This window comes from Megascapheus bottae, chromosome 19 (assembly GCF_031878675.1).
Source record: "Megascapheus bottae isolate mThoBot1 chromosome 19, mThoBot2.hap1, whole genome shotgun sequence".
Lineage (NCBI taxonomy): Eukaryota > Metazoa > Chordata > Mammalia > Rodentia > Geomyidae > Megascapheus > Megascapheus bottae.
In genome coordinates, this window is record NC_143527.1 from 40,136,496 (window position 1) to 40,152,347 (window position 15,852).

At 41.9% G+C, this 15,852-nt stretch overlaps 1 protein-coding gene across 20 annotated transcripts in view; it reads right to left on the bottom strand.

Moving 5' to 3' along the window:
• Positions 1–15,852, bottom strand: part of Dlgap1 (DLG associated protein 1) — a 772,435-nt gene that overhangs the window by 11,390 nt on the left and 745,193 nt on the right. For all 20 annotated transcript variants that reach the window (XM_090353401.1, XM_090353399.1, XM_090353404.1 and 17 more), the window contains one exon: positions 2,373–2,464. In XM_090353401.1, coding sequence (XP_090209527.1) covers positions 2,373–2,464 — 92 coding nt within the window. The remainder of the gene's footprint in view (positions 1–2,372; positions 2,465–15,852) is intronic.

Here is a 15,852-nt window from a genome sequence, read left to right on the forward strand (position 1 = left end):
TCACTTTGTGTGTGTGTGCTTGCATGTGCTTGTGCACGCACAAACACACACACGCATACCAGTATTTGGGCTTGAATTCAGGGTGTGGATACTGTGCTTTAGCCTGTTCTCTCAAGGTTGGTGCTCTATCACTTGATCCACAGCTTGATTTCTGACTGTTTTGTTGGTTATCTGGTGATAAGAGTCTCACAGATTTGTCTCCACAGGCTGGCTTTGAAGCCTGACCATCAGATCTGAGTCTCCTGAGTACCTAGTATAAGCCAAGGTCAGGTAATTCAATTCATGCTGAGAAAGGAGCAGACAGAACTATAGGTGTGTGTGTGTGTGTGTGTGTGTGTGTGTGTGTGTGTGTGTGTGTGTAGATTTCAAAAAATAATAGTGTAGAGAAGAGAAATGGAGAGTACTAGCCTTTGCTGATTTTTTACTTTGTCTTCATTGAACTCTAGATAAATCCCTGCCCCCCAGCCTGTATCTGGCCTTGTAAATAAGATAAGATCTGAAGAGAGAACAAAGGGCCAATGATACAGAGTTAAAATTCTAAAATCATATTCTGGGTCATTTAGATTGCAAATAACCAGGGTTTCATGTTCCCCACATAAAGAGTGACTTTTCTTTTTCTTTATTTTAGGTCTAGCTCGATCAACAACTTAGTAATCAAAGCTATGCTACTGAAATTACTCTTGTGCAGACAGTAGAAAGCTTTTTATCTTTTGTTTCAAACCCAGGTGAGTTGTAGCTTTTTCTTTTGCAGTCAACTCTTGAAATAATATGGTACAGAGTGGCACTTTCTGTTTTAAAATTTTATCTTACTTTTCAAGTAGTGTACATTTGTAGAAAAAGGGGCTTTCATTGTGATATGCAAATACATGTATACAGTGCACCCCAGATAAATTTACACAAGCAGTGGAGGTGATACATTTTTTTCCAGTCCTGGGGCTTGAACTCAGGGTCTGAGCACTGTCCTTGAACTTTTTTCTCAAGGCTAGAGTTCTACCACTTGAGCCATAGCACCATTTCTGGCTTTTTATTTTTTTCTATGTATGTGGTACCAAGGAATTGAACCCGGGTCTTTATGCATGCCAGGCAAGCACTCTTACGACTAGGCCAAACTCCTGGCCCTTATTTTTTTTTCATATATTTTTTATTGTAATTAATAGAAGGGTTACATGATATTCGCCAGATAGATGGTGCATTAATTCCCATACATTGATACCCTTTCACATGTCTTGGTCCCCATTTCCCTCCCCCCACCCCCACCCTTCATCTTGTTTTCCCCCGTTCCCCATCCAATTTCAAATAACCAAATACAAATATATCCGATATATCAGGTAACAAAGTGAGGTAGTGCAACACTATGAGATAACCAAGGGGCAGCAAAAGTGATGAGAGATAACATAGTACCTTAAGAACAACAATCATTCATTATATGGCTTATGTTTATATCATATTTTAAATGACAAGTTTAACAAACAAGTGTTCAAGGAGGGAATCTCTAATTACAATCACTGGGACTTAGTATTTAGAACTTAGTCAAAATTAGTCTAAGGGTTTGTATGTCATAGAAACATACTAATTTATGAAATAAAACATTATGTCTATAGAGTCATAAGTTTTTATGTCTATATAGTTATGTTTGTATTTCCATTCCTTATTTTGTTTTTGTATGTCCAAAATTGATGGATTAGATCACTGTCTCAGAAAAATCTAATGTATACTTTGGGATCTCTTCCACTTCTGCCCTTTGAGGTAACATAGAAACCACTGCTTAGGACATAGTCAGTGATAGCTCTTTTAGAAAAAGAATCACAATCCAAAATGCTTTTCTTTGTAATATTACTTTTGAAATAGCCACTTACTTTGTATTATGGGAAAAATAGTAAAATCCTAGCTATCCTATGAAAGCCAGGAAAATGGACTTTTAGTTGCATAAAAGCTGGACACACAGGTTTAATGTGACTCCACAGATGATTTAAGTGTAATTTTTTTTATTTTTAAAATTTTTCAAGTCCTGGGGCTTGAACTCTGGTCCTGAGCACTATCCTTGGGCTTTCTCAAGCTTTGTCACCTGAGCTACAGCACCATTTTCAGCTTTTTCTACGTATGTGGTCCCCAAGAATCAAACCTGGCTCTTCATGCATGCTAGGCAAGCATTGTACCACCAGGCCAAACTCCCGACCCCTAAATGTAAATATTTTTTAACCAGAAATTTTAAGAGAAGCAGGAAATAAAATGCATCAGAAAGTTTGTCTGTTCCAGGTGAAAGACTCCAAATCTTGAGTCCAGTTTTACTTTAGTTTGGCTAGCCTTGAGGACAAGATCTTCTCATGATTCTCTACAAGCAGGAGATCATAGTGAGGCCAAATGTTACCTACCAGGTTTTCTTCACACAGTTCTCTGAACTGGTAGAATTTCTGGGCCATGAGAAGTTGGGCACTGCCCACTGCGGTTCGGATTTTCCCTAGAACTGAAAAGAGCAAACACACAAGAAGTTTATACAGATGCCTCATGGCAGCGATTTAGTCTGGTAAATAAAGAAAAGAGAAGGTTATGATTTCACGATTGGGAAAAAAACAGCATACATGGCACGTCCCATGCCCACCCATACTGTATTGGGTCTGTGTAACTCAGGCTCCTGGGCTAAAGCATAAAAGGAAATATACATGAGCACCATGCATATTTCTTGAGAGTTCTAGTTTTCCACTAGAACACTGCATGAGAAGAGGTATTTTCTTCTGTTAAAAAAATTTCTATTTTTGTGCTAGGCTTCAATTCAGGGTCCTACATTCTCACAAGGCTTTTTCCACTTAAGGCTGGCACTCTACCACTTGAGCCATATCTCTACTTCAGGCTTTTTTGCTGGTTAATTGGAGATGAGTCTCCCTGACTTATTTCCTTTTTTTTAGCCTGGGCTGGCTTCAAACTAATTAAATCCTCATATGTCAGCCTTCTGGGTAGCTAGGATTATAGGTGTGTGCCACCAGCATCTGTCTTTATTATTTATTGATTCATTTTATTACTTTATTTTTGTGTGTGTGCCCATCCTGAGGCTTGAACTCGGGCCTGAGTGCTGTCCCTGAGCTTCATTTTATTCAAAACTAGTGCTCAAACACTTTGATCCACAGCGCCATTCCTGACTTTTTGGTAGTTAATTGGTGATGAGAGTCTCAGAGACTTTCCTGTTTGTGCTGGCTTTGAACCTCAGTCCTCAGATTTCAGACTCTTGAGTGGTTAAGATTACAGGAGTGAGCCACTAACAAGTGACTAGGTTTTTATTTTTTTAACTTCAAGGATGAATTTCCACTGTTTATCAGTACAGTTATAGATTCATAAAAATCAGCAATCATGGTATATTAGCTTTTTTTTTCCTAATCAGAACTCAAACATATAAAAAGAAAACACAGCTTGGAGGGAGGAATCTCTTGGCATTCACCAGCTCCCACCCTTAACCTTTATTATTTGACTGGAATTCAGCCACTGATCCACCCAGACAAGAGAACAGGGTTTTTTGTTGTTGTTGTTGTTTTTTTTTTTTTCTTTTCTTTTCCTCTGTGCCAGTCCTGGGGCTTGAACTCAGGGCACTGACATTGTCTCTTAGCTTTTGTGCTCAAGATTAGCACAAGATTAGTAGAGCCATGGCTCTACTTTCTGCTTTTTGGTGTTTAATTGAAGATAAGAGTCTCATAGACTTTCCTGCTTAGGCTGGCTTTGAACTCTGGATCCTCATATCTCAGACTCCTGAATGCTACTGGCACCATGCAAGGGGAAAGGTTTTCTAAGCAGAGAGAACATGCAGTTTGTTGCACAGAGAATACCAGAGTGCAGCCAGCCTGTGCTGTGCAGCCTGCTTTTCTCATTAATACAGATTCCGCTCCCCATACACCTAGCTTCTCTTCATAAGCAAGCTACTTCTTGTTCCCTGAGCAGTCCAAGGTCAGCACCTCCGGATGCCAGGTGGATGTGCTCCGACTAGGTGGGGCTCCCTGGAAAACCTCCCTGGGTCTACGTGTCTCCCAGGGATCCCCTGCACCAGCCACCAACACAGCTGCCACTGTGGGAACACTGCCACTGGGCCGTTTATAACATGTCTGCCCTCGGGAGCAAGAGGGAAAGAGAGAAGATGCCTGCATGGAAAACCAGTTTCAGAAGAACCCTGGCACAGTGTGAAAACATTCCTGGAGAAGCATCGACATCTAGACAATAGTGTTGTTCTGAATTAAGAGTATCAGAGTGGAATTCTCTCTCTTTTCCTCTTTCTCCTTCTTCCTTCCTCCTTCTCCCTCTCATCCTTATCTCCTTCCTGTCTGTCTGTCTGTCTGTCTGTCTGTCTGTCTGTCTGTCTGTCTGTCTGTCTGTCTGTCTCTCGCTCTCTCCAGCTAGTATGTGTGGTCTAGAGGACTGTTTAGAGCAATGCTTTCTTCTCTAGTGAGAACTTTGGTGCTGGTACTGGGGTTTGAACTCAGGGCCTGAGTTCTATCCCTTGACCTTTCCTCTCAAGCCTGGTACTCTACCATTTGAGCCACAGCTCCACCCCTGGCTTTTTGATGGAGATAAGGGTTTCAAGGACCTCCCTCACCTGAACTGTGATCTGCACCTCTCCTGATTAACTAGGATTCCAGGCTTTAACCACCAGTTCCTGGCCAGTGTCTTTTTTTCTCAGTCACATTCCCCAGAGTTTGATAAGAATACACAAGAGAAAGAAACTTCATTTTGCAGGCTTTTCTAGTACTTTGCCTCTTTCTTGTAGACAGTGTCAGGCTGGGTAATCATTTATAATACGCATTATACAGGGAGCACTATTTAAATGTTTCAGGACATTGTTCCTATGTCAGAAATCACACAAAATAGCTCAGGGACAGATATGTTCCTTCTCAGTCACAATACGAGGTCTTCCTTGATGGCTACCTGGCAGCAATGCTTCAGGCCTAAGTTTTGATGTTCCAGTTTTCTTTTGAAATGTTTATCTTTTTCTTCTAACTAGGCTTCCTTTAGGTGACTGAGTATCTCAGATTCAGAAAAGATAGCTATGGAAATACAAGATACTCCATAATACTTGATTGGGGCACTGGTGGTTCATGCCTGCTATCCTAGCTACTTAGGAGACTGTGATCTGTTCATACTAGCTCCAGGAAGATTCTTAATCTCCTGTTAAGTAATAAAAAGCCAGAAATGGAGGCGTGACTCAAGTGGATGAACACCAACCTTGAGTGAAAAAGCAAAGTCAGAGCTCAAGGCCCTAAGTTCAAGCTTGAGTATTGGCATTCACACACATATATACACTCTCATACATACATGCACATGCACACACACATATACACACATACACAAACTTGTTTAGAGCTGATGACTGAAGAGTGATTCTGAGTTGCTGTTTTAATTTACTGTCACTCTGGTTCTCCTGTGGAAAAAGAGGGCTAATGGTACATATTTGAGTCGTTCTATTAATGCATATGAGTTGCTAAGGATAGTGCTGTATTACAGAAAGCATGTATTTATGATCCTTTATGGATGTCACAACCAGCGAGCCATACCTTCCCTAGCCTTAGAGAAGAAGAGGGGAAAAAAAAAACCCAAAACAAGGATATTTAGGATTATCTGGATATCCAGGTTGATTGAGACAGTTTTATTTTCTGGAGGGCTTGTCCCAGATCTGGTAAGGGAGGAGGAGCAGGTAATTCCTAAGTGAATAGGTAGTTTTAAGCAAGCCCTGGGGTTGGGGAAACCTCTCTTAATTATCTTGCCAAAGGGCAGATTAAGTATGACACAATTCTCAGAATGTGTTCTACCAGCTTAACACAAGAGAATCAAGTTCTCTAATTTGTTGGTTGGGATTTCATAGCTTCTGGAAGTTGTCATAAAACTCTAGTGATTCTGCTCTTGAAGTTAGTGATCCTAAATATATCTGTCATTCAGATATATCAGCTTCCTCAGTCCTCCACAAAGCAGTCAATAAGACAGTGGTTCCTGCCAGGCATTGGTGACTCCGGGCTACTGAGGAGGTTGAGATTTGAGGATCAAGATGCAAAGTTAGCCCAAGCAGGAAAGTCTGTGAGACTCTTATCTCCAACTAACCAGCAAAATGCCAGAAGAGGCAGAGCTCCAGCTCCAGTAGTGGCGAGTACACACACACACACATACGACAGTGGTTCTCACCAGAGAAAGCATTGCTCTAAACATTCATCCAATTGACACATTCATCCAGATGAGTAGAGGATAGTGTGAATGTTTTCTTGGAAGTAAACCAAGGGACATTCTTTCTTCATTCAGCAAGGTCTGGAGCAAGCTCTGGATTTCCAGCCCTAGTGACAGTATTTTGGGTGGAGTTCTTATCTTTGTGTTCCCCAGGTTTTTGCCTTGTGTTCCTTGAATGGGAATTTCTTACAGACTGCAGGGTGCAGGCATCTTTCCTAGGTCCAGGGTAGGGATAATGACTTGGGCCTGAGAAAAAACACAACACGGGAGGGCCAGGGGTAAGCAGGTGACAATTTGTATTTCCTTGCCCTCCACACATTCTCTTTTACATCACTAATAACTCACTTTGAAGTTAAGAAACAACTTCTACTGGAGATTTTCTGGAAGTTTTCTTTCCTTGTGTTTCCTCCCCATTCCCCTGACACTCATTGGTAGGTGAGATTAAATGTTTTCTCCAGAAGGCAAAATTTATGTTTGTTACCTGTGCCACCAGAAGAAAAAAAGAAGTAATGTCCAATAAATGGGAACATCAGTGGAAGTAGAACACAGAAAGGAAAAGAGTAAATACGATAAAGAAATGAGAAAAAAAGCAAATTGGACATGGGGGCACATACTTGCAATCCCAGCACTCACGAAGCTGAGGAAGGGGGATCTAAGCCAGCCTAGACTACATAGCAAAACCCACTCTCTAAAAGGAGAACCAAGCCAGGTGCTGATGGTTTACACCTGTAATCCTACCTACACAGGAGGCTGAGATCTGAGGATGTGAGGATCATAGTTCAAAGCCAGCGCAGGTAGGAAAGTCCATGAGACTCTAATCTCCAATTAACAACCAAAATGCCAAAAGTGGATCTGTGGCTCAAGCGTAACATGTCCAGTGCTTTTTGAGCAAGTTGTGTTCTCTTTAAGGATTATACACCATAATAAACAAAGGTTTGTATGTGTGTATATGTTGGGATTTAATCAAAGATCACAACTTTTAGCAGGAAGCTCATCGTACATGTCCCACTGAGGAGTATGGGTTTTATTCAAGGACACAGAGTTATAGGAAGTACACAGCTGAAGAAACTGAACACTTTTTTAGTGTTCTGCCAGTAAATCTTAGACAGATGCAAATTTATGCTGATGACAGCAAGGGAGAACAAAGACCGCTTTCTTTGAGAATATGCTTGACTTTTTTCCCCCAGTCCTGGGATCTGAACTCAGGGCCTGGGCACTGTCCTTGAGTTTTCTCAAGGTTAGCACTCTACCACTTGAGTCACAGCACCACTTGCAGTTGTTCCTGTGAATGTGGTACCAAGGAATCGAACCCAGGACTTTGTGCATGCTAGGTACACTCTACCACTAGGCCACACTCCCAGCCCCTGTGTTTGACTTTTTACTGTGTCAAAATCAGGATGTCAGGGCTGGTGGGGAGCACATAGCTCGATGTTAGAGTAGATTCTTTATCATGCATGGAACTCTGGATTCCATCCCCGGCACTGAAATGCAAAATAAATAATAACCTGGATTTCAGCTCTTTAAGCACAATTATCACATGTATAACACCTCATATTCCAAGAGGATTAGTGTTTAGATTTGAAAGACAGAACAACTCTTATTTATGATATCCTACTCCACAGTCTTTTTTTTTTTTTTTTGCCAGTTTTGGGACTTGAACTCAGGGCACTGTCCTTGAGCTTTCTCAAGGCTAGCATTCTACCACTTGAGCTACAGCATCATGTTTGGCTTTTTCTGTGTATGTAGTGCTGAGGAATTAAACCCAGGGCTTCATGCATGCTAGCTCTCTACCACTCCAGCCCCTACTCTACAGTCTTTAGGCTTCCATGCGAAGCCTCAGACACAGTGAAGAACAGATACCTTTCTTCAACCTCTAACAGATGTGGATATTGCATATTACTACAAAGGACACATTTAGCTGACACCCAGTGGTGAGGCCACTACTATATACTACAGTAGAGGCCATCTCTATTATAATTCACTAAGTATGACTCTTAGGGGATGGATTCAGGAGCAACCAACTCCCCCACCTAAGAGCTATTGACCTTAAGAGAACTTAGTATACTTTCAGCATTATTATTATTGTTGTTGTTGTCACATGGGTATGTGTGCCCATCCTAGGGCTTGAACTCAGGGCTCCGTTTCAGTTGGCTTTTTTATTCAGGGCTGGTACTCCACCACCTGAGCCTCATTTCAACTTTTTTTTACTGGTTAATTGGGGATAAGAATCTCAAAGACTTTTCTGCCTGGACTGACTGTGAACCTTAATCCTCAGATCTCAGTCACCTGAATAACTGATTACAGGAATAAGCCACCAGATACTGAGTCAGCATTCTTAATTGGTCAAACTGACCCACTTTTTAAAATTAATAACATGTTTAAGTTGTTAGGGTAAATCTGGAATTGTAACTTGTATATCCAATCTCTATTCGTTAGTTCTTAGACATCACCTAAATCATGACATTATTTCCCCTGCATCTTCCTACTTTCATATGAACTGATTAAATACTTCCTTCTTTTGGTGGCTTTCATTCAGGAAGACTTTCACAAGTGTTATTGTAAGAGCAAAGCATTTCTTTTGCCTGTATATAGCAGGAATCCATAACAAGTATTTAGAGATGCAGATTCTAGTGTCTCTGTGTAAAGTCTGGAATGGTTTCCTCCACCTATCACATTGGTCCACTAGCTGCTAGGTGATAAAGACCCATAGAAGAGACAGGGTCTTAACCATTACTGAAGTTAAGAGGCTCCTCCCACTAATGCCTTCCTCCCACCTCAGGTCAGGACATTGTTCAGAAAACAGACTTTCCATTAACTGAAGGGTGAGATACTGTTCTTGTATGGCAGCTCACATAGCAACACAAAGCCCATCATAATCAGGTCTCAAGAGTCTCTTGGCAAGCATCCATACAATTCCATGGTGCCTTGGTGTTGTGAAGAAACCATCACTCATTGTTTTATTGTTGCCCACTAGTCTTTTGAGATGTTCTTCATTCCCTCTCTCATTCATCTAGTTCTTTCCTTTTTCTCTATTCAGTGTCTATTCCTTTATCATCAACAAGAATGTTGCCTCTTATGAGATGAAAGAATCACAATCAGGCATGAAGACTCTCAATGTTCTATGTTCTCCAAAAACTAAAAATATTTAGTCCTATAAACCCTTCAACTGCCTTTACTATAACAATCTTTATTACAATTAGTATTATAAGGCTTGGTCACACTGTGGGTAGCCTCCATCCTTGGCCAACCTCTGTAGGCCTGGTTTTATTAAGGTAACTAGAGGGCCTTTCTTTTTTCCATCCTTCCTTCTTTCCCTCCCTCCCTCCCTCCCTCCCTCCCCCCCCTCCCTCCCTCCCTCTTTCTTTCTTTCTTTCTTTCTTTCTTTCTTTCTTTCTTTCTTTCTTTCTTTCTTTCTTTCTTTCTCTCTAGCTCTCTCTCTTTCAATCTCTCTCTCTTTCTCTCTCCAATTTCTTTTCCTTTTCCTTTTTTGTTCATGCTCATGATTAAACCCATTGTTTCCAAGGTGCTAGGCAAACTAGCACTGAGCTACTTCCCCATTCCAGATCATGTTTTTTTTTAGCCCGTGTTTTTCTCCCACTTCAAGTTTTCCATAGTTTTCTATGGTTCACCATTATCTTTGTTTGTGCTGCTATAACAGAATAGCACAGACTGAGTGATTCATAAACAACAGACATTTATTTGCCACAGCTCTGGAGGAGGGGAAGTTCAAGGTCAAGGTGCTAAGGGGTTGAGTGTCTGATGAGAGATGCTGTATTTTTAAGATAGTACATTTGTTGCCTCAAAGCATCATTAAAGGCCCTTTGTTCCTTGCACTATCACATTAGCAACTAAGTTTCATTGTATCATAGCACCAACCATCCATGGGATAAACTTAAAATTTCCCTTCCATGGGACAGCAGAGGCTTTGTTCACTTTTCAACTGATGCAGACATTGCAGTTTCTAAACCCACACCCTTCACTCCTGACCAAGTTTCTCTCAATACTCTCTCTGTGGGTGCTAGATACTGAGCAAGGATGCCTCCTCCTTTGAGCTCTGCCCCCGTGGCCTAGCAACCTCCTCATCCTTCCCATCCAGGTCGTGAGTACCCTCCTCTACAAAACCCCACCTTGTCACCTCTCCTTTTCCCTCCCCAAGGCTTCTTAAGTTCCCACACCAAACCAGCTCTGCACTTTCCTCATTTTTCACCACTCCACCTGTTTCTGTGTCCAATTCCAACCAGATCATGATCTTGAGCTTGCACAAATTGTGACCATGGAACCCTTGGGGTCCCACTGAAGAACTAAGTTTTGAAGTAGACTGAGTCATCTACAAACACTTGTGTCAACCAAAAAGCTAACTGCCACATGCTAGCCTTTAAGCACTTTCATTGCACCACTGTTTCTTTTCCCTACAGGGCAGGCCATAGACACTAGAATTTTTGCAGCCGTAGATAATAGAAATGAGTGGTTTTCCTACCCTTGGAGGTGGCCATAAAGAAGTTATCTGACCTGCCTTGCCTGATAGCATATGATAAGACCCCATGCCCCACAGCCAGGAGGAAGGAATGCTTAAGAATCTGAACTGGACAGGCCTTGCTGGGTTTCCCCCGCTCAGCCTATTAGCATTGACCACACCCCTTTTCTGCCCATCCAATCACATTATGATAGTTGTGTGTGCTGTCATCACACCTATGCAATTGAATCTCCATAAAACCCCAAAAGGAGAGAGCTTGGCAAGATTCCAGATAGCTGAATGGTTGCAGAATTGCTTGGAGATTCCAGATAGCTAAAAGCCAGGATTAGTTCTCAATGGAGAAAACCATGAGGGATCTTGCTTGGTCATTTCCCCTCTCTGCAACTTCTGGAACCAGAAAATTCTACTGGCCATGGAAACCGATTTGTGTGCAGGCTTTATGTCCTCCTCAGCCTCCATGCACCTCCCCTCAAAAGGACACCCCGAAAGAGGGTGCCCCCTCTTGTTGTAGCACCACAGCGAATTGAACATTCTCGAAACTTGAGCCAAAAGCACATCACACACAATTTCCATGACTGCTGTGTGCCCTGTGGTTTCTAATTTCAGGGTGGCCAGAGGTAATTCTGCAATGTATGAGTGAATGAGTGTGTGTGTGTTTGTGTGTGTATGGGGGGGGGGTACAGACCAATTAAAGGTTCACTTAGAATGTTAAATGAGAATCAAACAGGAAAGAGCTAAGGTGCACCAGCTCTTCACATATTGCCTATGACTGGCAGCAGGTGAAGGCCAGGCCTCAGAAAGTGCTACACTGTCTGTCATCTAGTAGTTCACAGTCAGAAAATGAAGCCCTGCAATCCCTGGATAGCTGGGGACAATAATGACTGTGCACAGCTTCCGTAACTGAACTCCACCCTGAGTTTCATCACCAACCTTATGGGCTTGCCAAAGTTTCTGAGCAGTCTGGAGAATGGAAGGCTGAGTTTCACTAACCTGGATGCTATTACAGGCAAAATTAAAGTGGAACAGATCTGCTGCCTGCACACAGACACACACACACTGGGTTTATCAGTTTGTTTCAGATAAAGCCATGAAAATCCCACCTATAAGTTGTCCACAATTCAAGAGGCAAAAGATAGATTTCAGAATACAAATCAACCAGTATTTCATCCTTGGCCCACTGAAACCTGAGTATGTTTTCCCCCCACAGCCTTAGACTGCATGCCTAGTTAGAAGCATTCAGTTCCATCTGGCCAGTTCATTCTCCCTTAGATAATAGCAGACCTATCTATGTAACATACAAGCCACTGTCAAACAACACTAAGTATCTCCTGAGACAGCTGTTTCACACAAGGGTGTCATTGTCTGAGAAAGGCTTGTATCATTTTACTCCAAGTGTTCAAGGGGCAAAAAGGGAGGGGGATAGGCACTCTGTCAGCTGCCTTGGCGGGGATATAGCCTCACTCACTGTAGAGTTCCATTATTTTGTTATCAAGCCAGAGAGCTGCTATCAACTGGGAGACCTGAAGGTTTAAAACAATAACTGGAGTCTTTGTTCTGTTCTGCTTTTTATCAAGGGAAATAATAGCTCTTCATGGCCCAAGAATTTATGGTTAGTCTTTTGGAAAGACAGCTTGGGATTACTGGTCTTCCGTAAGGGTTTGTTTTCTTTTCTTGGCTAAGCAGATTTTCTCATCTGCAGTTCAGGTCAATGGGGAAGAGTTTTCTAGCCCAGGGATGCCAAAATCAGGATCCCAGAAAAGCCATCAGAGTTGAGATAACAGCTTCACAACATAATTAATAACTGAATAATTCTTTTAAATGAGATTTATCTTTTTTCATTTGACTGTCAATAAAGAAAAGCTATAGCTGGGCCTGGTGGCTCACACTTATAATTCTAACTACTCAGGAGGCTGAGATCTGAGGATTGCAGTTCAAAGCTGGCCCAAGCACTAAAGACTGTGAGACCTTTTATCTCCAGCTCAAGGCTACTACCCTACCCCTTGAGTCAAGCACCACTTCGGGTTTTCTAGTGGTTAATTGGAGAAAAAAGAGCTCAGGGACAGCATCCAGGTCCAGAGTTCAAGCCCCACAACCACCAACAACAAAAAAAAAAAAAAAAAGAAAAGAAAAAGAAAGAAAGGAAAAAGAAGGCTACAACTAAAAGTACTGAAATGTATACTTCAAGCTGCCAATGAGCAAACAGCTTCCTTATTTACCAAACTTTTTTTTTCATATTTTGCACCTGGAAAGGTCTTTAATAAAAAACAAAAAACAAAAAAGCTCTCTCTCTCTAGTGTTTGTTGTTATTTGTTTGTTTCTTTCTTTCTTTTGCCAGTGACTAGAGCTTGAACTCAGGGCTTGGGTACTGTCCCTTAGCTTTTGCCTTCAAGGCTGGTATTCTACTGCTTACGCCATACATCCACTTCTGGCTCTTTGCTGGTTAGTTGGAGATAAGGGTCTCAGTGACTTTTCTGCCCCAGGCTGGCTTTAAACTGCAAACCTCAGATCTCAGTCTCCTGAATGGCTAAATTACAGGCATGAGCCTCTAATACCTGGCCAAAGTGTGTGTGTGTGTGTGTGTGTGTGAGATTATTGAAGTTTTAGCTTGGCAGCTACTCTACCACTCAGGCCCTGTCACCAGCTCTTTTTGTTTTGGCAATTTTTCAGCTAGAGGTTCACATTCAAGCTGTGCTGGCTGTGAATTGCAAGCCTCACATCTATGCCTGTGTGTAGCTAGGATGACAGGTGTACACTACTATGCCTGGCAAATTTCTCATGTTCTTATGAACAAGGGGCTGCAGCCTTTTGTGAAGGAGATCACACACACACACACACACACACACACACACACACACACGCAAGCGCGCATACATACACACACACATTCAGTGGTGAGAGTCAAATCTAGGGTCCCTATCATGCTGGATAAGTGCTATCTCACTGATCTACACTCAACCTAACCATTTTTTTTTTTTTTTGCCAGTACTGGTACATTGTCCTTGGGATTTTTCAAGGTCAGCTCTCTACCACTTGAGCCACAGCACCACTTCCGGCTTTTTCTGCATCTATGGTACTGAGGAATTGAACTCAGGGTTTCATGCATGCTAGGTGAGCACTCTACTACTAGGCCATGCTCCTGGCCCCAGCCTAACCAATTTTATAAGGGAACAATTGGAAGCATTGATTATATTCACCAGTATAAATGTGTAAAGAATCCTGGTGCCTCATAAAATAAATTAAGCAAGTTGACTTGAATTTTCTTTCCTCTCACTCCATCCTATGTATTGTTCTGTGATGACTATGAAGAACAGATCTTAGCTACTCAGGAGACTGAGATCTGAGGACTAAGGTTCAAATACAGACTAAGCAGGGAAGTCTATGAGACTTTTATTTCCAACAAACTACTTAAAAATAATAACTATAAAAACAGAAGTGGAGCTCAAGTGGTAGAATGCTAACCTTGAGCAAAAAAAGCTCTGGAACAGTAATCAGATCCTGAGTCCAAGCTTCAGGACTGGCACAAAATAAAATAAAACAGTTCACCTTTTTCCTTCTTTTTATGCGAGAAAGCTTTCCAAGAAATCATCTTTATCATGGTCCCTAGAGAAGGGTCCTCCTTGGGTAAGATCCAAAGAACACATCACATGACTTGGCTAAGTGCTAGGTATAACAGTGGCTGACCTAGTTATCAATGCTATTCTTTCTGATGTACATAGATTAAGAACTAACAAACAAATGCTGGCTACTTAGAAGCAGGCTCTTCTCCCATTAAATGGGATTGTCCTTTCTCCCTAGCCACTCCTCTTGTGTTTTTTTTTTTTTTTAGGAATTAATAATAAAAAGAAGTTAATTCAGAAAATTAGGAAAACAAAAGCCCTCTGCTGCTCTCCAGGCCAGCTATCAGAACAAATGGTGGTTGCCAAGAAACCAGGGGCAGATCTGTGTGGAGAGCTTACTGGGGGTAGTGCCAACCTACACAAAGTATCATTATCTTGTCAAATGTTATTCATGTTGTATCTGTTCTATCAGACACTTCTGTGTTCTAAAACCTTGGACAAGATGCTGCCAGAGAGCTGTTTTGAGGGCAAATAAAACAGCACCTGTCAAAGTCTCCAGTCCACTGGCAGGGGCACTGTAAGGACAAGACGAAATATTCTTCCATGTGTCTTGGCACTCCCTTCTAGCCGTGGAGAGTCACTACGACTTTAAAGTCAGCTTCTCACTGATTTGGCTGGGCCTCGTTTGGAATCGGTGACTCCTTGCCCAAGGGGTTTTTGCAGCTGTGTTATTTAAAATGTTGAAATCCTAGCAGTTGGAAGTTTTTGTCTCTCAGAGCATGAAAAGAAAGAGAAAGCTTCAAGTGTTTGTGCCTTGGAATTGTGTCTTTAAAGCTGGAAGGAATGCGTGGGATTCCTCTAGACTATCCACTTGGTCAAGATAGAAGTTCTTTGTAGTACTACATGGCAAATGCCAATATCTTGACCCTGCTCAATGCCTCACGAGTGAATGGCCCCTGTAGCTTTTGACAGCAATAACTGCTGTGGTCCGAAGCGGTATGTGCTCCAAGCTCACATATTGAAATCCAATCATTAAGGTGATCCTGTAATCCTAGCTTTTTAGGAGGCTGAGATCTGAGGGTGGAAGTTCAAAGCCAGCCTAGGCAGAAAAGTCTGTGAGACTCTCATCTCGAATTAACCAGCAAGAAGCTGAAAGTGAGGCTGGGGTCCAAGTGGTAGAACACCAGCCTTGAGAAAAATGACAACAACAGCAACAAAATCCTAAGGGACAGCTCACAGGCCCTGAGTTCAAATCACAGTACCGGCAAGCATGTACACACACATGCACACACACACACACACACACACACACACACACACACAGAGTAATTTCTACCTTCAGAAAGCTTACTTTCTAAATGGAAAAGAGAGCTACACAGACTATTATAAAAGAGTGTTGGAAGTACCTGCCAGACAAATGCATAAGGTATATCTTTTTAAAGCACTGGGGAGTTGTATGTACCCAGTTCAAGCCTGAACAACAAATGCTTGCATAGCTCCTACATATTCATTGCTTTGGCATGACAGATACTATTCACTTCAAAACACAAATATGCTTCTCTTTCCTCCCAAACACAGCTTGAGAACCTGGACTTTTGGCACCACTTTCACCCTTTGACATATGTGAGTTGT